We start from the raw sequence: 23,339 nt of genomic DNA, 5'->3' as shown, positions 1-23,339 counted from the left end.
TGCAAAAAGCAAAAAATACAAGCTTACTCTGGTGTCAAGGGTCAGTGTTCTCTGAGGTTAATACATGATAAATTACACTGAGCTTTCTCTACAGGGGTGTCTTTGTTAGCTATTGTTTCTGAGGTAAGAAAACAAAAACCAATGACGGTAGGTTAGACGTCACAATCTGTACTCACTTTTCCGTGGTAAAAATGTAACCAATCACATCCTTAGACACACCAAGACAAACTCCAATGAAACATGAGAAAATAGCTGGATTGGGCATAAGACACACAGCACATTGTTAGACACAGGTAGTAAATATATAACAGCAGATTAGCATATAGTTTAAATTAACGAGTGACAGAGAGAACAGAGAAAAGCACATTTCAATGGACAAACATGGCACATAGATTTGAAAAAGGTTTGGTTTGTAGATCAGAGGAACAGATCCCAGGAACATAACTCGACACTGCAGCGCATCGCCTCTGCTGTGGTGGGGATTTGCCAGGCTGTATATTTGATTCTTACATGCACAGATGAGGGAGATCTTGCCGGACAGCTTGGCTTGCTCTGTGTTCCCACAACCAAGAGCGTTTCCAACGCGCACACTGGCAGCGACAGAGAAACCCATTGGAAACTGTGGGACAGGAGGAGGTGAATGAAAACAATCACTTCATAGACTAACAGCAAAAAAAAACAAAAAACATCTTAGGTCCTGTGGATCCAAACCATTCTGATATCCACATTACATTAGCATGACTGTATTCTATTCCTTCATCTGCATCCTAACTAATTCAAATGTAAAGAAAGGGACTTACCATGTAGGAAATAACAGCCACTTGGTAAACTATAGAGTGAGCTCCCAACTCGACCTCACTGATGATGCCAGCCAGGAACCCTGCAATCTCATACAGCCACCACTCCAGACAATGCATCAGCATGCTGGGGATGGCCAGTTTGATGAAAAGACCCCACTCCTGCAGGCAGTCTCTTGACCACCCTACAGTAGGAGACAATAGGTAAATATATTAATACCCAGCACACAGCTGTGGCTGTCACTGAAGGACTTTCTACTGTCTACAATGTGATGTTAACATTACATGACAGGTTAAACAGGAGTCGACAGACATGCTAGCAGCTGTACGAGGCTGTTCTTAGGCACAGTAGTGCTCTGAGCTAAATATCAGCACACTAACGCTCCTGTTGATGCGCAGCAGTCTTATTTAACATGTTTACCATCTTAATTTAGCATGCTGGCAAGATAACATTGGCTAATTAACTCTAGTACAGCTAATAGGAATGTCATTGATTTTGACTCATGAAAGCAAACACTTACTAATATCAAGTCAAGAGGACAGACAGTGTTTGTAAATTGGGCCAAAATGGTAACAATTTCTTTTACAGGTCTGTAATTGGTAAGAATTTTCTAGGAAGTTGCCTAAAAGAACAATACAATTTGGCACTAATTATATATATAAAACACAGCTAGTGTTGAATTTGCTCTCGGTCAATTAATTCATTACAATTAATTGTGCACAGCAGGTCAGCTGAAAATGCCGAGCAAACAATTTAATACATATGGACAACAAATTATATTAGAATAAATAAATGCTGAATATGGAGCATTTTTGTTTACAGGGAGCAATTCCTCTGACTAGAACTTTGTTTATATTTCCCTGAATATGAGCACTAAAGTACAAAGTCCTTTCCAGACATCCTTTGAGAAATCACAGGAAGTCAATCACAGAAGAATCACAGAAGCTTAATACCCTAAACTTACCGTCCCAGGTGGCTTTGTGCAGTCCTCTGTAGCAGATGTACATAAACAAGAACACAGCCAAGGAATACTGAGAGATGGCATTGGCAGCGGCAGATCCACTTTATTGGTGTCAAGAGGTTTAAATAGCAACAAAAAAGACAAAGCATATAGTCAGTGGCAGCCGCTTGTGCAAATAAATCCTCAGATAAATCCTCCAGGTGACTATTTATACTGTGATTAGTTTAAAATATCAAAGTTGAATCTAAAGAATATACTGTTATGGGCACGGTGGGTGTACTCACGCGACCCCCAGATCCAGAACGTTGAGAAAGATGTAGTTGATTATTGCATTTAAAACATTTCCCGCAGCTCCAGATATCACCTGAGGCCACATGATGCCCTGTGAGCCAGAACAGTGCTGCTGTTAGCTGCTGTTTGTTACTCTCTCACAGTGCATGCTCTTCTCCAACACAAGCACAAAATGATCTCATCACAGACAAATGTTCAGTCATTATTTTGTTTCACACCGGTGGTCTTGCAGTCATTAAATGCACCTGATTCTGAAGATACTTCCCCTGCAGCTGGTACATGAAGGCAGCCTGCAGAATCCAACATGAGGCGATGAATGGGGTTAATTAGATCAATAATGCGGCACAACAACCATTCAATACAGCATATATGGATGGAGATACAAGTAACATTTTGTAAAACTGTGGAGGAAGCTGAACTCACTGGCAGAGACGGCAAAAAGATCTTCACATACAACTGGGAGAGTCTTTATGGCAGACAGAAAAAAGGGAAATTGTAATTATGTGCAAAAATGTTACTGAATGACTCGATTCACGAGTAGTAAGTGTATATGTAGCATTCAATGTCATATAACGTCACGTGTGAAGTGGAAATGATTCACCTGGCGACCTCTGGGCTCTGCCTGACAGCCAGAAGAATGGGCTGAGTGTTAATGAGGACGGCCCAGCAGGGGAAACAAGCTAAGAGCAGAATCAGAACTCCCCTTTGGAGTATCACTCCTACACGCTTTAGGTTACCGCTCCCGTAAGTCTGCAAAAAAGGGATCAGAAGAACAGCAAAATAAAACAATATTTGCTCGCGTGCAAGGAAAAGGGCAAAATGTGACCACAGCCATGACTTGCCACGACTGGCCTGGTTATATAAATACAATATAAAAAAAGAAACATTAATATAAATATATGAATAAGATGAAGTGAATACCTGAGATATGAGAGTATCACACGCTGATGCCAAACCGCTGCCGATGGAAATACCTGTGACATTTATTACCTATATTGAAGAGAAATACTATGAGTCCAGACAGAAGGGACAAACACGCTTGAATAGATACAGCAGATGTCTGAGTAAGAGAAACAGTGACATTCAAAAGCAAAGCAGTGACAGAGAATGAGCGGTGATCCTTGAGAGCAGAATGTCAGTATAAACAGATACGAAACTCACCGCGATGGCTAACGCCACCCCTGCCAGCTCCGTCTTCCCCAGGTGACCGCAGAACACCATGCTGATGAAGCCGATCAGGAAGCTCATCAGGTGTGAAATAAACTGAAAAACAAAAGCGTGCGCCCTCCTTTTAACTATAAAAACATAAACAAACTTCTCCAGTCGTGAATAGAACATTTAACTCCACAGGCAACACGTACAGCAGCTGATTGAATTATTATTCATTAAAAAAAGGACATTGTTTCAAAAAGGCCTTAAGCTAAGAGAAAGTTCTTATTTGCTCTGGCAGTTGACATGTGCTGCGCTTTGGTTTTGCTGCAGCTCCTTTGTATTTCTAAACATCTTAACTACCTCTCTTTTCTTCTTTAGAAAATAGTTCCCGTGATTGCTGGTGTAGGTTTTTGACAGCCTTTGGCATCAAAAGGTTTGCACAAAAGGAAACTAAATGTCCTCGTCTATCAAGTTTTGGGCTTGTGCGATGAATAGGAGTCAGTGAAAAGTGGAGACATGTTCCATTCTCCAAATTGCTAAACTATTTTTCATCCTTGCAGAATTTTCTGTTAAGGAGACACTTGCAAATGCACCTTATTTCTATGGTATATTGAAAATATTGTAATATATCTTATATATCTTTGATATAACATTTGCTATGTCTGTGAATTTGAATATTTTAGAAATTTCAAGGGGTTAAGGAGTTATTTACTAATTTAGACATAATTTAAGAGATATAGCTTAGACTCAAGTTTATAGCTTGGAACTTCTACAACATCCTCACATGCTGAGTACAATCAACTTTATGAGGACGGACACCCAACATATCGCACTGTATTTGCCTGATACTTGAACTAGTGATGCCTTCATTTATTTTGGTCAGTGCGAGGGTGCAAATTCTTTTATTAACCTGTTAATGAATTAATTAATTAAAAAGAATTTCTGGTATATCACCGTCCTCATGTTCAAAGTAAAGCAGCAATTAAAGTATTTTAAAATGAAAAGCTCAGTTTCAGTTTCAAGTTTCATACAAAAACATTAACCTCAGGAGAAACAAGGACAGATGTAATATATTAGGTTTTAACAAATTGCTCTTTTCCAGCTGTAGTTCTTGAGCAGGAAGGCAGAATAATAAATTACTATGAGAAGTAAACACGAAGAGAGGGTAAAATACTGAGACAGTCAGTAAAAGTAAACACTGCTACGACAACTACAACCTCTTTTTCTCCATCATTCTGAATATTGTTGTAGAATTGCTAACTTTTACTCCATGCCATTAGTCTTTTGTCAGCTGTTGCATCCAAACACAGCCTTACCACGGGTCCTGCCAGTTTTAAAAACTGAACTGTTTCAACCCTGTAGTGCACAGGTATCCAGAGCTTGATGCTTTTCAGCCAAGATCCGCAGCATGACTCAACACTGTCAGCAGCAGGAGGTGATTCGTCTGTTTTGGACTGTCCATTTATTCCTCCACAAGCATTTTTTGGAGCTAAATCTTCCATACTGAAATGAGATTTGGCAGAACGCAGAACTCAATCCCAAGCTGAGTGATGTTCGTACTGTACAATTCCCTTCAGACACAGACAAGAGGACTGGGGGTAATCAATAACCAATTACCTGTGTAATAATCAATAACCGAGGCAGTGTCTGCCCACCTTGCTCTCGGTCTGTGAGAGTGGTCAAATACATTATGCTGGGGCATTGCTACAAGTCAGATCTCTCCACCCCCGACCCACCAACAAGCATCGTGCTCCTCCAGGACACTTAAATCACTGCCAAAATGAGGCTGGTTGTTTTTCTTCTGCTCTTGAACGTCACAGATCTGCACTGTTTCACCACAGTTCAGAGGAATGAAATGCCTTTGGTCAAAGTGTGAATGCAAATGACTGTAATTAAACACATTGTATGAGTAACAGGGCTCTCACCCTATTAACCCGGACTCTGATGGGCATTGATGGGAGGTGGCAGCTATGACGAGACAATTTTACTGGAGAGAATAAAGTAGGAAAAGTTCATTTTGTGCATCTTTGAACTTTGAGTTATAACAGTCTCTCTTGTAAGAGTCTCCCACTAGTGTAATGAGGGATTGAAATGATGCTGTCACTGGTCATAGAGGCTTAGCCTGCTGTGGTACCTGTGGATTTCTTTCTTTTTTTGTCTGCATATTCAACATAGCCTTCATATGCAGCATTTTAGTTCAGTCATACCAGCGAGCTGAACAATGCTAAAAGGCTGCGTGTAAGTGCAGAAACTCTTTGGGTTAGAACTACCTAGTCAGTACCAATTAGCAGACATGAAGCACAAGTGGCGATTAAAGTATTTTGAAATCAAAAGCAACTGAAGCAACTGAGAAATACTCACTTTTATCATGGCAATAAGTGCCAACAATCCCAACAGCCTCAGTCACATTTTCCTACATGTTAAATAATTCACAGTCATTCTGAATTTTATTGCAGGCTTAGTACATTTGTTGCATCTACACACAATCCTGCCAGTTTTGGGACCTTAACTGTGTCATTCTTGAAGTGCACAGGTACCCAGAGTCTGATGCTTTTCAGCCGGGATCCACAGCATGACTCAACATTGTGAGCAGCAGGAGGTGATTCGTCTGTTTTGGACTGTCCATTTACTCCTCTACAAGCATTTCTTAGAGCTAAATCTTCCACACTGAAATGAGATTTGGCAGAAAACAGAACTCAATCCCAAACGGAGTGATGTTCTTACTGTACAATTCCCTTCAGACACAGACAAGAGGACTGGGAGTAATTTTCTGTACCTTTAACAGACCTGAAACTGAAACTGAATGAAACTTGATGATCACAACACACAAATGGTCTTCCATAGCTGTCTGCCTCTGTATAAATATTGAATAACATATTCAATCGCATGAAACTGAGCTGAAACAGTTGGTTAAATATGCTAATGCAATCATGTGAACACTACTTTAAATGTAATAGCTTTGATTCTTGTATCTCATTATGAACAGTTATTGCATTATGGGCTCAGCGTTATAATGTGTCTGAGAAACAGCTGTTTCTGAATTGTCTTGGTTTTAGATTTTACTTAAATGACCACTAAAAGCCAAAGGCGACATTGAAAATTTGCATCACCAGCACAAAATGCACATAAAAAGAAAAAAAAAATGTGATGAAATCAAATAAACTCTTTTGCTGTTGGTTGTCAAACGTCACGACTGCAGCGATACAGAGAGAACTGACGTTATGTTTCTCACTCAGACTCTTTATTTTCCCCTCGCTGAGACAAATCACCGAGTCTGTCACTGCAAAGCCACACACATGCTTGTATCCTGTCACCTCGTCGTGTATTTTATATTCTGCCTCCCATAGTAACACCTCTCTTTGAGGTGTCACTGCTTGTGGCTATGAGAACCTCCCATTGGGTGGTGCTGTTCTGCTCTTGCTGAAATTCAAACGCTCAAATTTTCCGGCACATCACTGAACTTTGAATGGATTTCTAATCATTTAATCAAATGATATAAACATTTGTTTCTCCGTCTGCTGATTCAATCACTAAACACAGCCAAGCAACCCTGCAACATACCATCGAACGCATCGTCAAACACAGTTAAGTTTTGCTATTTCGACTGTTTTCTTTGCCTTGGGGGCCGACAGCAGAAGAGAAGGACAGAAAAGGGAAATTAGCGGGGACCAACGGGAGAGGAAGGGGGTGACACCTAGTGTAGCCTCTCATTCATTTTCCTGGTTCAGTGATGCAGCAAGGCCCACCGGGTCCACCCACTCACCAAATTGTATTCCTCCGGCTCCCCCATCCCAACCACACGCACAGAATCACACACACACGTAAATATGTTCCACCAACCAGCGAGGCCGGCGTCCGCCGTGACGTCACACTGCAGTTCTTCTCGGGCTCCACTGGATGACAGTGGCAAGTCACCGCTTACACATGATGAGCCGTCATTCTTAATGGCGACCGGTCAGAGTGTGTGTACGTGAGTGCATTTGTATATGTGTTTGTGTTCGTGTGCATGTGCGTTTGGGTGGGGTTTGCGCCTGATGGGTAGCGATGGGGTATTGAGGAGATGGAGAGGGTTTATCAGAGGGGGTAGGTGGGTTGATGGAGGTGTAGGAGGTGGGGGCGGGCAGTAAAATCGCAAATGAGAGGAAATTGTTTTGAGTCACAGCAGATTTGGTGGAGTGAGATAAGAGCTGATGACGGTGGTGGTGGTGTGATTAGGATTAGGGTGGGGGGGTAGGGGTTTGGAGAGAGTAGAAGGTGGTGGCGGCATTGGTGGGGGGTGAGCGTGAGCATGGAAGAAGGTTTTGGGAGGGGTAAGAGTATTTGCACGCACAGTGTCACTGTGTGTGTGTGTGTGTGTGTGTGTGTAGGTTGTGAATTTTTTCCTGACTATGAGCGAGGGGAATTGAGGGAAAGATGAGGAGATGGGTGGTTTAGATAATGGCGGCCAGAGAGAGCGGACGAGGGCTGAGCGTGTCACGCAGAAAGATAGAGTACGATGGAACAAGAAAGAGTGGACGAGACAAAAGAAGTGAACATTTGATAGAGAGGCAAAAAAAAAAAAAAAAAGGGAGACAGAGTACAGAGGGTATACAGAGAGGGGGGTGTGCAGGCCGTGGATGAGAGGATGGATGAGGGGAGGGACGTTGAGAGAGTGCCAGAGTGATTTTCGACGTGTTCTCTTCCCTCCTTTGTTGGATACGTTGTGGGTAGCTTTGGCGCCGAGAGCTTTAGGGGTTTTGGGGGGAACAATGACGCAGAGGGACCCGTTGCGTCTGCTCCAGCTGATAATGATGATGCCTACACATGATAACAATAATGAGCATCTTCTAGTGGAACCCTAAAACCGCTGGCACGTGTACGCACACGTCACAAATTATCACACATGACACACTGCACTGGACACACAGACGTGGCTATCTCACATTGGCAGTGTGTGCGAGGGTGGTCAGAGGGAGCGAGCGAGACACAAAGAGAGACAGAGGTGGAAAACGAGAAAAAAGGGGAGCGGGGAGGGAAAAACGGATTATGCTTGGAGTCTGTCACCTGCATACACTTGACATTCGCGTACGGGACAAACGTAGGGGATGTGTGCTGAGAGTCAAAAACAAAATGAACGCATTTAGAGCCGCCCCTATTGTATGTGAGCAATCTTGTGTAATTTTGCTTTTATCAGTACAGACTGTGGAAAAAAAAAAAAAAAAAAATCAAAGGCAGCCAGTCAGAGAAAGCTCAACCCTGCTGAGAAGCATTATTTTGAAATGTGGTAAAACCTTAATGAGACGGTGGGAGGGACGGGGTTGTGGTGGTCTCACGTATTTCTGGCCACATTTTCAGTTTCAATCTACACAATGTCAAGCGCTTCATTCGAATTTTTAGTCTTTGTCAAAGGAACAAATAATTGAAGCGTGGACTCGGCTCGGTGAGAAAAAAAAAAAAAAAGACGACGATGTAGATGAAAAGTAATTCAGCCATGACTAAAGCAGATAAAAATTTGCTGTCTGCTCTTTTGATGATGTGTGAGCTTTTGAATTTCTTTGGTGAGTCATATAGAAATGACTTGAAATAGTCGTAGCGATGCCGCACTCGCATTGTGCACCAGGTGCTATAAATATGGTTTGATGTTTTGAGAATTTCAACTTTGTCGGTTTCGTGAGGAGGGTCGCAGCAGACGAGAGGCTGCTCGTCTTCCTCAGAAAACAAATCCCAATCATAACGTGTAAGTGTCGAGTCTCTCAGGTAATTAGGTTACATTATGTCTTAATGAATTCCTTGTCTGACCTGCTGAAACAGGCGTCATGGGAACACATTATAATCCCACTGTTGATTTAACAGTGCTGTCCTAACGCAATGGACGAGCCTTCTCAAATGCCACCAACCCTGATTTGTCTTCCGTGACTCATCCAGCCTCTGAAACAATGCGGCACCGTGCTGCTCGGTCCCTCATGACACGCTGTCCTTTCCATAGCACCCTTGATGAAGCTGCGGGTTAGTCCGCAGGGGTAAACACAAACAGACAGCACCAAAGGGTGTCTCATGGACCGCTCACATGCGCAAAGACGAGAGCAGGGGTATAAAAAAAAAACCTGAAAGAGATAAGACGTAAAAAGGGCTTTGAGGACATCTTGTGTGACTCAGTGAAGAGCCTCCCATTAAGCTCACGGGGGTTATTACGTATGACTGTGTTTTTGTCGGGCGCGTGATGGGGTCGGAGGGTTGTATTATATGTGACATATTCATGCTTGGAAGTGATCCTGTGCTTTGTTGACTCATAGACTGAAGAGGCTCATTGACTGTGGCAGCTGGTTGACCTTGGAGGGAAGGCAACCTGTTTCTCTCACTCTCCGTTTCACCCCCGGGAGCTTTTTTCTTTTCTCCTCGCGTCTGAGGAAGTGAGGCGGGAGATGTACGATCTGACATGAGAGTCACGGGAGGAGAGCGGGACCTGGCCTCACCTGCAGCACAAAACGCACCGGCAGCTTGTGACGCTCTGAGGGTCCCTCAGCGCTTTAAACCGATCTTTACAGGCATTGACAAGTGGCTTAAAATAACTAAGCGGTATCTTGTTTTGGAGTTATTGTATCTGCTCGGTCTGAACGATCCTCGTGGCCTTCATCACAGCATGTGTGCCACCTTTTACCTTTAGAAATCTTGTACGCTTTCAACTTTCACGTGGATCAACATCAACAAAAAGTTGATAGGGCGTATGTATCCGTCCCTGATGTAAAGATATGAGTTTTACCCCCATGCCAGCCAGTTCAACCTCAAAATGCGATGGTCTGTATCAACTATAGACTCAGAATAAAACACTATTCGAAAAATGATCAAGCTAAGAATTAAGCATGCTTTTAGTAAGATGTGAGGGCGATCTAACATCATGGATAGCTAGGGTTGATTTGGTTGATGGGGTGGGTGTCCCTTTCCCCCCTCACTGCTCCATGAGTGTCCTTCCTGAAGATCTGCGCTTGGTGGAAGAAGACTGGGTCCTCACAGCAGACGACCATCCATCAGAAGCAACAGTGGTTTCTATGTTTCAGTTTCTACAAACTCTCACTGATGCTCACATCTAAGAGCATCTTCAGTTACAGTAGTTTTAGTTTAAGAAGACACTAATGCTTAAGATGCTTTAGAGAAGCACAGATGGACAGACAGCAGGTTGATGTCTTTCTGTTTTTCCATTGATTTGTCGCCGTCAGACACTACTGATTTGGTTTCGAAGCAGACGTGAGAGACAGTGATGAACCTTTTCAGCATTTACAAAATTGCTCTTGGGCCAAGGCAGGATTTGGTCCAGTGTGGATGTTTGTCCATGTGTTACACACTGTGTTTGAACAGAGTTTGGCCAAATATGTGGTCTGACTCTCCAGTTAAAGGTCAAACCACAGAGTATAGAAAAGGTTATGAGCAGCCGAACAGACCTGGACAGAAGCTGCTTCCACTCCTCTCCCACTGCTTTCTCAACAATGTAAAGTTTCAACTCTGTAAGTGGTAGCGAAATATTAATGATCAATATGTCTCCCATTGACGGTGTTGCCATGGCAACGCCGAGAAAAAGCTAATAGCTGCTCTGTGGTCTTTCGCACCTGAATGTTTTCAGTCTCCTGAAAGTTGCATAAACCACTTAAACTAAAATGTTCCCAAGATGAAATGCTTTAAAAGATGCATGTGTACATGAATAAAAGAGAGCCTCAGAATAATTTGTACAAACTCGTGCACGGCCGTGCGGCTGCGTACATACTTGCACAGGGGAGGCCAAAGGCACAAGAGTGAGAACACACCAGTGAGGTGGCACAGTGCGAGGACATGGCTGGCGAGGAGCAGCTCGTCACTCCAGACAGAGATTTTAGGTTTTTACTGCTGTTAGGGAACCTAAAGCAGCACAACCAGCTGCTACTAATACAAATGGACTGAATTAATCTTGTTCAGGGACATGAAAGTGGATGGAGGAAATTGGGGAGGGGAGTGAGGTGGTGGTGAAGTGGAGCTGGGGGGGTGTTCTGTGTGTTGGTGATGAGGCTTGAAAAGAGATGAAGCAGGCTGGGGAGGGGGGACGGGTGGGGAGGACTGGAGAGTGTGAGTTAAACGCAGAGAGAATTAGAATGACTGATGACAAGATCTGCTCCTTATTTCCCATCTTTTTTATCTTCACTGTGGGATTCAGGTGGACAGAATGAAAAAAGAAACCTAATGTTTGTCTCTAGCTGACCCACACAGCCATCAGATACACTTTGCTGCAGATATGAATGGTCAAGATTCGAGACATTCAAATAAAAGCATAATGTTACCACCCAGCCGTGGACTGACAGTCTGGAAATTAGCTAATGTTGCTGGTGAAAGCTCACCTGATTTTCTGTCAGGCTGCAGTATAAATGCTTTGTTTTTGTTTTACAGTAACCTTGCTCTATCTGACAGCCAGTGAATAATGAGTCAGTTTAACATACAGCGTTGCCAGAAAGTCCTTTGCCACTGAAGGGAGGAAATGTCGGAGGCTGAAGCTGATATTTGCGATTAAGAAATCAAAAGATTCAAGATTAAATTCCCTAAGAAACAATTAAAATAGAGCAAAACAATCTGTGGGCAAGTGAGGCTTGTTTTCTCCTCTTTGGTTTCTCTCATGACTAAGATAACCAAAGCTTTTATGAAAAACGAACATTTTGTATTTACAAGACTATGCAAGACAGTTTATAGTAGTTATAGAGTAGGAGGAAATGGTGCAGTGAATGATGCATATTTTCATGGCAATTTCATACTATTTTCATCCTGCACAACCACATGAATTTGATTTATTTTGTTTTGATTATTTTGTCTTTACACTCATCAAAAGGCAGTTTTACTGGTTTGTATCATTCCAGCAGTGATGCTACTGTGATTGACATTAAATGTAATTTTCTTTTCTTTGTGACCTTTTCCTCAAATACAGCTTTTTTTTTCTGTCTTCCGTTTTGCCTCCATTTGCTTTAGTTTTTTGCAATGAGTCTGTGTTTGACACCATTGATAAAACCCTCATGCGAGCCGGGATATTTGCGTAGGTAATGATGTAAAGGTGACTTTCTGAACTGTGTTAAAGTGCTTTTGTTAATTATATTAAGAGCTGCAACAATTAGCTGATTAATTGATTGAAAGAAAATTAATCACCTATTGCTATTTTGATAATCAATAAATTTAAAATATCCAAATATTTGATGGTTCCACGTTCGCCTTACATCATTGTAAACTGAACGTTTGGGGGTTTTGGCAAATTGGTCGACAAAAACAAGACATTACATGATGCTTAAACCCCAGTCGATTGATTGAGAAAATACTAAGAACAATCGATAATGAAAATAATCATTCATTGCATCCCTAATAATTTTCTCTAGTGTATATCCGGTATGTCTGTATAATGTTTGTCAATATGTGAAAAATGAATGACTAAGTCACGTTGAGCACAGCACATTTGACGCAGCCTTTTCAAGCCCGACCTAACAGAGCAGAAGGGTGGCAGCAGAAGGAAACATATATACAGGATACAGATGGCTGATTTAATCCACAGATTTTATTTTAACTAATTACAAGCGCGGCAACATTATGCCGGCAGTAAACCATCTAAACACTAATTTCTGTCTTTCATTAACATTTTGTTCGACAGTTTATGTTAATCATCAGGTTGGTATCACAGATTCACCAGGAAGGCTTTAAAAGGTCGAATCATTTTCTGGTTTCTTTTGATTTTTAAATTCCATCATGTTTTGGGGGATTTTCTCTTGTGCATTCAGCAAAAGATTTCGTTTCAGATGTGACAATGCGACACATTCACTGAATGCAGTTTATGAGACAATATGGCATTGTAACTACACAGCTGTGGGCTGTGATTGCAAAGCCTGTCTCTTTTGGGTTTGTGTGTATATGTGTGTGTGTGTGTGTGTGCGCGCGCGTGTGTTGCCTACAGGTGACTCATCGCACTGCAGATGACCACAATGTTTTTCTGCTGCTTGAGCGTTCATGGCTCTCTTTCTACCTTTCCCTCTGCTATGCTTCTCATTTTCTCCCTCCCTCTCTACGCTTCTGTTTCTCCCTTTGCACCCTCTTGCTATCTCTTTCCATCAGTGCTTTCTTTAGGCGTCACAAGCCTGTATCCCCAGATTACATAATGCCCGGTCTCATACAATTCTGTCTGGATGGCGCGGAAATGAGATGCAACAAATAAAGAGACAAAGAAACAGAACATTTACATTTTGAGGACATCTCATATGCGTCTTTCTGGTTCGTGGGCTACATTGTACCTGCGAAGGCTGGCCACCAGCAGCGGACCGTTCATCCAGCCCAGGTATAATGAGCCATAATGTCATGTTACGATCTGACTGGCATGGCGAGCGTCACTGAGAGGGGCGGGGAGAGGGTCTGGTGACAGAGCCAGAAAGAAAGAGAGAAAGGGGGAGAGAGAGAGGGAGAGAGAGAGAGAAGGGGGGGAATAATAATGATGATGATGATGATGATGAGGGTGATGATGAGAGGCCATGAGCCGAAACAAAGGCACAATGACACACACACACAAAAAGGTGAGGATCAATTTGTGTCTGCCACCTCATTTTCTGCCCCCCCCCTTCCCCTTCCCTCCCTCCCTCCCTCCCTCTCTCTGTCTCTCTCTCTCCCAGCGTCAAACTCACATCAATCATACATCCATTTACCCCATCCCTCTCTCCCTCTCAATTAGTCTCCCCTCCATTTCTTGTCTACGGCTCTCCTGTCATCTGTGTCCAGTGTCAGAGCCAGTGTTTTTAATGTTTAATACCATTTCAAAATGTGTGTTCAGGAGAGCTCACAGAAAGCAAACACTGCACACTGCATGCTGACATGTCTGCGAGCTCTGCTTTGCTAAATTTCACTGGAAACTTACAATTTGGTATCACTTCAGAGCTGTTAAGATGTGGAAAGACTGCATGAAATTAAATTCCTTTGTTAGGTTTTTATGTTAAATGCAAAATATTGCGTTATTTTGCACACGAACAGTTATTCATTCCAATATCTTAGTATGCAGTACGTTTAGGAAAGCTTTAGCAGAACAAAACATTGATAAAATGATACGGTCTGAACACAGGTGCACATTAAAATGGGTTCTCTGTGTTAACATACATCTAACTGTTCATTTTTCTGGATAAATAACTGCTAATAATCAGATATTCAGTTATTTTTACATCCATCATAATCAAAACCTGCTTGATTGTAGATTAACCTAATCTTGGACATGCACATTCAGTGTACACACACACACACACACACACACACACACACACAGTATTTACATTGTAATTACCCCTGAGCCTCTCTTCAGGTCCCTGTGGGGCCTCAGGCTGAAGACGAGCTCAGAAGAGTCCCAGTTGTCCCATTGAGGAGATCATTAGCCTGATTAGAGTAATCCACAACAATCTGTGTGAGTGTGTGTGTGCGTGTGTGTGTTTGTGCGTGTGTGTGTGTGTGTCTGTGCATGGGCATTCATGTGTGCGTGGGTGCGTGTGTCACTTGTGTGCTCATGCGTTAAGCAGCTGTTAAATGGACTCCATGGCCTTTAGTGTCCGTGGACATTAGCTTTATTGGTGTGATCTGAAAAGTTATTTAGTGACAGCTGGGATTTCCCTCCCCAGGGACGGGGCCACTGACGACTCATGAAAGCAGACATGAATGGGGGGAAATAGGCGTTAAATTGAAAGACCTGGAAAACCGCTGCACAAAAAAAAAAAAAAAAACAAAAACAGAAAAAAACCTGAATTGATTAAAAACAGAAAAAAATACATGTAAGATATTTTCAATAAATGATTTATGTTCGTCATTGTCTCCAGAAATTAGCAATGCCTTGTTTTATTACATTTTAATCAAGTATTAGATTCCTTTATTTTGAAGGTTAATGAAATTACACTGTGATAAACACATAATTTGAACATCTTATTCGAGCAACAACAAAAAGAGCCAGAGTGAAGCATTTGTGAACACATCAAACCACATTATTTCAGACATGGGGGCATTTTTTTACATCACACAATTTGGCTTTGCTTCCGCCTTTGTTTACAGAAACACTCCTGCATGTCTGATTGCTTCTCAGTGTGCAAATGCAATGCATTGTGTAATGCATTTTCAAATTGCAGAAGCTTCTTTGTTACAGGATCGTTTGAGTCGGTGTGAGTGTCGCAGGCAGTGTGGCTGCATTTTTCTGTATTTTAAGGTTTACAGGATGTGTGTCAAGGGTTATAGAGCAGCTGTGCATTTGCCTGTCTTGGCTGAAAACAGCAAACATCTGCATGCAGTGCTGAATTGTCAGATGTGCCTCTAGACTCTTTGAACCAACATGACCTGGCCAATCAGCAGTCCATCTCTCATTCTTTATCTCTGTCTGTCTTTCTTTCTCGTCCCTCTGTCATTTTCCTCCCAGCACTGTTGTTTGGAAAAATTATCCTCCCTTTGCACTCTCTGCTGGAAAAGAGAGTGAAGTAAAGGGGCACACAGAGGGGGAGAGGGAGAGAGGGCAACTGATTGCTCCTATTGTTTAAGAATGAGGCTTGAAGCCTCTTAGGGGATAATTGGCACACAAGGAGGGTAATGTGTTTGGACGGGAAAGGGAAGTCAAAGAAAGAGAAATTAAAAGAAAGGTGGTGAAAGGGCCCATGGAGAGGATGCTGTGGATTAGTTAAATTTAAACATTTGAAATTCAATGTGAACGAGCAAAAGCATCATGCTCTGAAATCAAGCATGTGTATATAAATTCACATCAAACGTTCCCTTTGTTTGATACACACGGTGCGCTTTAAGTATGTCCCGCGCTATGGAGCTCTTTTACTTTCATGTTCATGTTATGTTTTATGTCATCTAAAAGGTAAAGGAGCTCTTGACATCAAATTGCCCCGCTATTTATTTTAGAATAAAATAAAAACAAAAACATCTGTTGTATTTTGAGTTCTGTGCGGATGTATGGTTTGAAAAATTTGAAATATTCTTTGTATTCACGTGCATACGGGGACGTTTGTTCAAGGGGATTCTGTATAAGGCTCTACATGTCACATCTAATCAAGTATAAATTGCCTATGTATCACATTTCACTGCATTTAATTTCTGCATTGTTGTCAGAAACAAATACCCTTTTAAATATTGTAAATACATATTGCATTTGAAGCTAAGCTAATCTGATTTAGAATAAGAATAAAAAAAAAACAGTCCATTCACTTGGATGTCCATGAAGCTCACATGTTATGTTCAGGGTCGTGTGGTAAATAAACAATACTTACATTTTCTTCACAGGAAATGAACAGTGCCAAAAAGATACCCAGCCAACATCATACAATACAGCCGCCATGCTTTCTTTTGTGCCTGTGTTCAAGAGCAGGCTCTGCCACCTGGTATTCATGATGTTCTTCATCTTTTTCTTATTCTCATTACTACCTGCATGTGGCCTTTGTTTCCCTTCAAGCACTTTGAGACAGTGCAGGTGTTAAAAGTGCTTTTTAAATAAACTTGACTGGAGGAGGAGCAATTCCTGAAGCAGCAGAGAAAAGGTGCCTTTAATGTAAAGCTTATGATATCATGGAGATAATTCTGCATTAATTTCCACCCTGAGACCCCAGATAAAAATCACGAGGCCTGCATGTCTTATTCTTAACCATGCAGCCATAAATAATCAACAAAATGCGTGACAGGCGATGCAGAAATCCTGCTCTTACAAGGATGACCTTTAACCAGCAGGGTGACTTGAACACCACTCAGTGCAGATTGTATTGTGAAAACTATCAAGCGTGCAGTATTATCCAGAGAAGAGTTTGCTTTACTGCGTCATCAAAGCGACTTCTGCACGTCCCTCCGTATGTCTCTGTCTCTATTTCGTATTCCAGTCACAAGCTGTGTGGTGCAACTGCTCAAAGGGTACGATTTGGTATTTTGGAATTTTTTTTTTTTTTTTTTTCCTTCGGTGCTTGATAAGTTTCGTGCCTCAAGGTCTGTCTGGGATGGGATGGCTGCACACGGAGAACGTGCATGCTCAACACGCTCGTGACCACAGTCGTTTTAGCTCGATACCCGTGATGGGGAGGGGAAAGAAAAAAAAAAAAAAAAAAAAAAAAAAAGAAATCCAGAAAAAAAAGAACAGAAACATTTACATTCAGTTTGCAAGTATGCCGAAGATGCTGCGAACATCTTTGAGTGCTCACAGCGTGCGCCTACCTCTGTGTGTCTACATACTTGTGCGCGTGTGCGTTACAAATTAGTGTACTTGTAAGACTATTATTTGTGATATTATTTTGTGCCAGTGTGTGTGTGTGTGTGTGTGTGTGTGTGTGTGTGTGTGTGTGTGTAGGTGCGTGTGTGTACAGTGTGTCTAAATTGGAAGGCTGTAATTAAATGCGTAGACCTCTCCACTATCTCCTCCTCCAGCCAGCGCCAGTGACGCACAAACCGCAGCACAGCCATGAGTCATCAGGCCCCCAGGATCACCACCCCTCCTTCTATCTCTCTATCCCTGCCTCCATCCACCTCTACACAGCTCTCTATAACCCTCTCTGCCTCTCACTACACATTCCTATGTCCCACTCTTTCTAAATTACCCACCATCACGCGCACGATGCGAGCAGCTGCTTTTTCCCTATACACTCCTTGAGATTCGTGCTCAATTTCCACCTCAATCCGACACGCTCCCGCTTATCTCTCCACATCTGGCCATCGCTCTCTCTGCTACACCCCCGCCACCTTCCCTCTTCACTCGATCTGTCTTTACCCTCTTTATCTCCCCTGTTAACCTCTCCACGCCCACCCGTGAACTGGTGGGTTATTAAGTTTGCCACAGTTGCAGGAAGACGGGGGAACAGAAAGCAATACCGTGAGGGGGGGAAAAAAAGAGAAAGCGGGGAGTTATGGGGAGACATAAGAGACGGGGCTCAAATTGTGAGGAGAAAAAGAGTGGGAGCGGTGGGAGAAGACGGCATGCAAAAGAGCAGCAGTGACAGTGCGAGGAGTAGAGAAAGCTGTGAACAAGTGAGAGGAAACCAGAGTGAGATGGAGAGAGCGAGAGAGAGGGAGCGCATGATTTGAGGCATTTGCCACCTGGCGTCCTGAATCATTATCTGACTCATGCTAATCTCTTATCTTCTCAGCCAAACATGCACAAGCACACACACACACACACACACACACACACACACACACACACACACACACACACACACACACACGACTGAGATTAAAAAAAAACAAAAAAAACCTAACACAACGGGAGTGAAAGAAGCATATCTGAGTGTCAGACCGGGCACGAGAAGAGGAGTCAGGGGGCACCGGAGAGTAAGGATGAGAAACACTCAAAAGACGGAGAGGAGAGAATCTCTCTCGACTGTCTGACGAGGTCTCCGACGTGGTTAAAGAGGAAAAAGGGGATGTTTCATTTCCATCTCTCCGAGTGTTTATGATATGAGTAGGAAGGGAGAGCATATTAAATGTATGACTCATAAATGTGTGTGCCTCTGTGCCCCACCAACGCCCTGCAGAGAGGGTTGCATCCACTGCTGCAGGAGGGATAAAAAAAAAGGCAATTTCGTGCTTTACTTGGTGTGGTTATCCAATTAGTTACACAAAACATGTGGCTAAGCGGATGTATGCCAATATGCTTCTGTTCCTGATAGATGTTTTATCCCCGGGAGAGCCTTCACGAATATGTAGCACAGCGGTCTGATGAAATATTACATTTTGAGTGCAATAGTTTTTGTATTCGGCATTAGTTGTTTCAGTTTGACAGAGGGGATCATGCACTATTATCCTCTGAGCTGACAGTGATAATTCAAGGTATTCTGCTCACAGATGCCGTAAGCTGTGTGTTCATTATAAAGCCAAGCGGCTTGATTGTACAAGGGTTTCCCAAAGTGTAAGTATTATTTATTATCTTGTTCCAACATGTGCACGTTAATCACGTGTACATCCTGGACGTTCCTGATAAAGCCACCTTCCTTTTCAGCACGTGAACAAACCCAAAAATGATACGAGCAAACCTTTATTTAAAATAGGCTGTATCAAAAAAAAAAAAAAAAAAATAACCCACCAATGCTGCTGTAATGCAGAGTACTGTGTGAAAATGGCTCTTTACTTCAAAACAGCAAAGCCCTGCCACAGAAGAAACTGTGTGCCACTTCTTCACTCTGCAGCTTAGAAATTGTCGAGTTTTCCATGTCACTTTCGAAGTTTGTGATTAACAAGAGGGACACCGGTTGCATACATATGCAGGGAACACACAACACAACTTCAGCCCTGATAATTCAAATCCAAGCTTTGCAGTGGGCGAATGACTCAACGTTGTGGTCCTAGATTCTACTCCACTGGAGTACCCCACATTTATTTCAAACATTTGAAATATTTATGGCTTGAATTTGGACGTTGCCCAAAGCAGACTTTGAAGAATAAAGACTTTTAATAGCCCACAAGAGTGGAGCTCACAAAAAAAAAAAAAAAAAATGGTTGGTGATAATATCTGTGTGTGTGGGATTTAAATGATTGCCTCTAGCCTACATTGCCTAATTTCTGAATATATCTCTCTGCCTAAGCTTGTCAGAGTAGCTACACAAACAAAGTGATAGACTTCGAATGTGCGTGTGGAAAAAAAGTGTTTATACTTGCAGAAATGTCTGACGAGTAGATTTAAATTCCATAATAAAGACTATCTGAGAAATTTAGCCTTTCAGTCCTTCCGTTTAGGATTCTGCTTGTTCTGAGACTTTGTTAAGGGTCCCTGAGGATCTGAGTCATTTCGACTTTAATCTCTCATTCTGCTTCTCGGTACAACAGTACGTCTCTATTTGAAATGTGCAGTTTCCAACTTGAAGAGTTAGATAAAGTCGTGTTAAACAAAGAACTAAACTTTCAGCTCTCCCTGTGCTGTATGTTATTGGATTATGTGGACACGGGTATTCTCTGACTGCCTGTCATTGTTGTCTTTGTGTCATGATTAAGGGGAACAAAGGGAGTTTCTGAAGTCACGTGGATTAAGACACGTCTCCAGTTTGACTCCAGATGTGGACCTTTGCTGCATGTCGTTCCCTTCCCTCTCCTGATGTCTCCTGGCTGTCACTACCACCTGTTATCAGTAAAGCACTCCACATGATGACGACTACTCCTCTGCTTACTGCTTTGTGTTCAAATTTTCTGAAGCAGTCATCATGCTGGGATTAGCGAAGCTAATTCTCTAAATGTCTAAGCATTCAGGCTTAAAACCTGACCAGCTCAGATTCCCGCTGATGAAAATCTAGCCTGTTCAACATGTTTGCTTGTGTGAGAGTTTGTCCGCCGTGTTCATGCTTCTCCTACCTCCTTTCATTCCAGATCATGGCTGCGGCTGGGCACTGATCTGTGCCCTTTGTGGTCCTTGACTCGTCCTGCCTCCTCGCCTCTGGTGGTATGTTGTTCACGGTGACTGCTGATGCTCCTACAGGCTTCACAGTCCTCTGCTGACCTTCCTGACAACAAATGACAATGTGAAGTACGTCATTGCTGTTTGCTGGTCCATATGATAATAGAAACAACCTCATAATTGTGTATATTTTATGCCCATTGTTGTATTCTATTTTGCTACCTCTATTTATCCAATTTACTGGAAATCTGTGAGAAAATGTGAGTTCATGCATGCTTCCATCCACCATTATGCAAATATTAAAAGTCGAGCAAATTGACACAAATCACTGGTGGTCCTAATTCTCCAGTCAGGTACCATTAAACCATTGTTGTCATCGGCTGCTATTTTCATCCCTTCAGTGGAAGTTTAAGTCACATGCATCAAATAAACCTCATGAGTACAAATCCTGCGGTTTGAACATTCATCCACTCCACCCTCCTCTTTGCCAGATGTGGACTTTTTCGCTCTTTATACTACATCACCCCGCCCTCAGCGTCTAATATTGCCGCAGATGGGTTTGCACTGAAGTTAGCTGACAGCCTGTGAATGAAGGAAATCCATCTAAACTGGACCTGGTGTGAATGGTTCATCTTGTTGTTTGCAGTATCCACAACAAATGGCTAAATTGCTGCTATTTTTTTGTGGAAAGCTTTGTTTTGATTGTGATCCCTTCAATACCTGTTTCCATCTTCATTTTAGAAATTTCTTGTAAATTTCCACAGTCAACAAGAGAAATCAATCAGCAAATCAGTCTGTTAATGGCTGTTAAAAAAACAACTGAAAACCCAACTAAATGCACTCACCTGCAGGCAGAGTTCCTTGAGACAAACAACGAGCCTCATTCATGTATAGCTTATTTTTAAGTTCATTTTTCATCTTTCATTTGTAAAACCTGAATAAGAGTAACCATAGATAATTAACGCTGCATCAGAAAACGTGCCCAGATCACAAATGGGCCTTTTTCACACGTGACATTTTGACATATCAGAGTAGGAAAAGCACAGGTGTACATAATAAAATTAATGACGGCTGAATTGCATACAGCTGCCTCACTCTCAGGGCCCTTGTATTGTGCGTGCTGGTGGCTCACTGCCACGCTGTCGTGGCTTACCGGGGCAGTTAAAATAACAGAGCCATTGTTAATGCTACTTGTAACACCTGTTAGTCAAAATGCCTGCTGTGAAAAAGGCCCATAGATTCTCTCCCATGTGAAAATCGTTGTGATCAGGGATCAAGATTCTTCTCAAATTGCATTCCATGTAATCTGTCCTAAATGACCAAGTTTAGACTCAGTTAATTGTATTAATTGCTGCATTGCGAACAACATGTGGTTTTCATGCTGCTGTGCTACTTTTAAGTCACTTGCATGACGCAAAGCTTCTTGATAAATCACCACAAACACCATACTGTTGCATAAAATTACACCACCGTAACACCAACCCAACACAGACAAGTCGGGGACAATTTTATCCATGTTTACTCAGTCCATAAAGACCACATTACATAGAAATCTCGAAGGACAAACAACCTATCAACTAACCAACGCTAATTAAAGTGAGCCACAAACACACTCAGCGTAAATGTGAAAAATTACTCACCACTTATGAGAGTTGTATAAATTGCACAGAAGCAGATAAAAAGAGGCTTAGCAGTGTTGACATAAGTGGTGTTTGATGTCTCCAAAAATCCCCCAAAGAGATCCCCTCATTTCAGTTTTCATTCACAAAGCAAGAGCAAACACAAACTTGAGCCCCAACTGTACGTTTGCCGTTTCATTCATATAATAGAAAAAGACATCCATAATCTTTTTGACTGACATCTGCACGTCATAAGAAACAGTTTCAATTCACTTTTAGTAATTCTGGGTGTGTTTTCAACATGCAGCCCAATCTGAGATAAATTGGATTCGTCATCATAGTGTCTTTGAATAGCTAATCTTTGACATGTAAGGCAGCGGACAATAAAGCTAATAGAGAAGTTCTGGCACTTGTTTGCTTTGGAAGAGATCATTACAAATTACCACTCGCACTCCAAATGTAGCACTTATTGCACCGACTGAAGCACTGATTCGATATTTTGTTATTACTGAATTGTCTTGCTGCCTGCCGCCAGAAAATCCATCTTTTATGAATAAGATTTTGATCATGCAATCTAGCAGATGCAAATGGATGCACAAAATGGTATCAACAATGTGGCAAAACATCCATTTGCTTTTGATATCTCTTCTTTCCACAGATCTTCATTAACCTCAAAAAGTCTAACCAGTCCAACATATCTTCTGTTGAGAAGCTGATTATTTACAGCCGTTACATCCTTGACCTGCTGCGCTGCCCATCCTCTGTTAGCTAACCTCAGTTTCCCAGAATAATTGACTGCTGACTTATTATTTACTTGAAACCCTTCTTACCCAAACCTTAATTCCTCTGGAAATCAACTACGCTAAAACTAAACTCAGCCCAATTAAACCAAGTACAATAACTACTGCTGTATTCCTATTCGTGTGTAAGTTGATTGACAGAAACAAAAAACAGAATTACCTGTTATGTGTTCAAATGCTTGGCCAGTAAAGTTGAGTCTGATAGAACACCAAGTCGTAGCCATGACGGAAGACAAAGCTTAAGAAGTGGATGTTGCTGCAAAGATGCTACAAATTGTAAATCATGGATGCTTCACACACATCATCAACCCAGCAGCACAGATGATCTATACAATCAGCACAGTTTCAAGGTGGACACCCCAGATTAGAGTCACCAA

At 42.1% G+C, this 23,339-nt stretch overlaps 1 protein-coding gene across 1 annotated transcript in view; it reads right to left on the bottom strand.

Annotated features, from left to right (window-relative positions):
- LOC143332603 (multidrug and toxin extrusion protein 1-like) overlaps positions 1–23,339 on the bottom strand; it is a 35,634-nt gene that overhangs the window by 1,540 nt on the left and 10,755 nt on the right. The window contains exons 2-12 of the mRNA XM_076750233.1: positions 20,501–20,649; positions 3,212–3,313; positions 2,972–3,040; positions 2,652–2,800; positions 2,474–2,516; positions 2,296–2,340; positions 2,044–2,141; positions 1,763–1,860; positions 801–982; positions 511–619; positions 177–252 (exon numbers count right to left, since the gene is read on the bottom strand). Of these exons, the coding sequence (XP_076606348.1) occupies positions 177–252; positions 511–619; positions 801–982; positions 1,763–1,860; positions 2,044–2,141; positions 2,296–2,340; positions 2,474–2,516; positions 2,652–2,800; positions 2,972–3,040; positions 3,212–3,298 (956 nt within the window). The 5' untranslated portion in view covers positions 3,299–3,313; positions 20,501–20,649. The remainder of the gene's footprint in view (positions 1–176; positions 253–510; positions 620–800; positions 983–1,762; positions 1,861–2,043; positions 2,142–2,295; positions 2,341–2,473; positions 2,517–2,651; positions 2,801–2,971; positions 3,041–3,211; positions 3,314–20,500; positions 20,650–23,339) is intronic.

Source organism: Chaetodon auriga, chromosome 15 (genome assembly GCF_051107435.1).
Source record: "Chaetodon auriga isolate fChaAug3 chromosome 15, fChaAug3.hap1, whole genome shotgun sequence".
In the NCBI taxonomy this organism is placed as follows: Eukaryota; Metazoa; Chordata; class Actinopteri; order Chaetodontiformes; family Chaetodontidae; genus Chaetodon; species Chaetodon auriga.
Note: the sequence above shows the minus strand (reverse complement) of the source record. Positions and strands in the feature narration are given on the sequence as shown.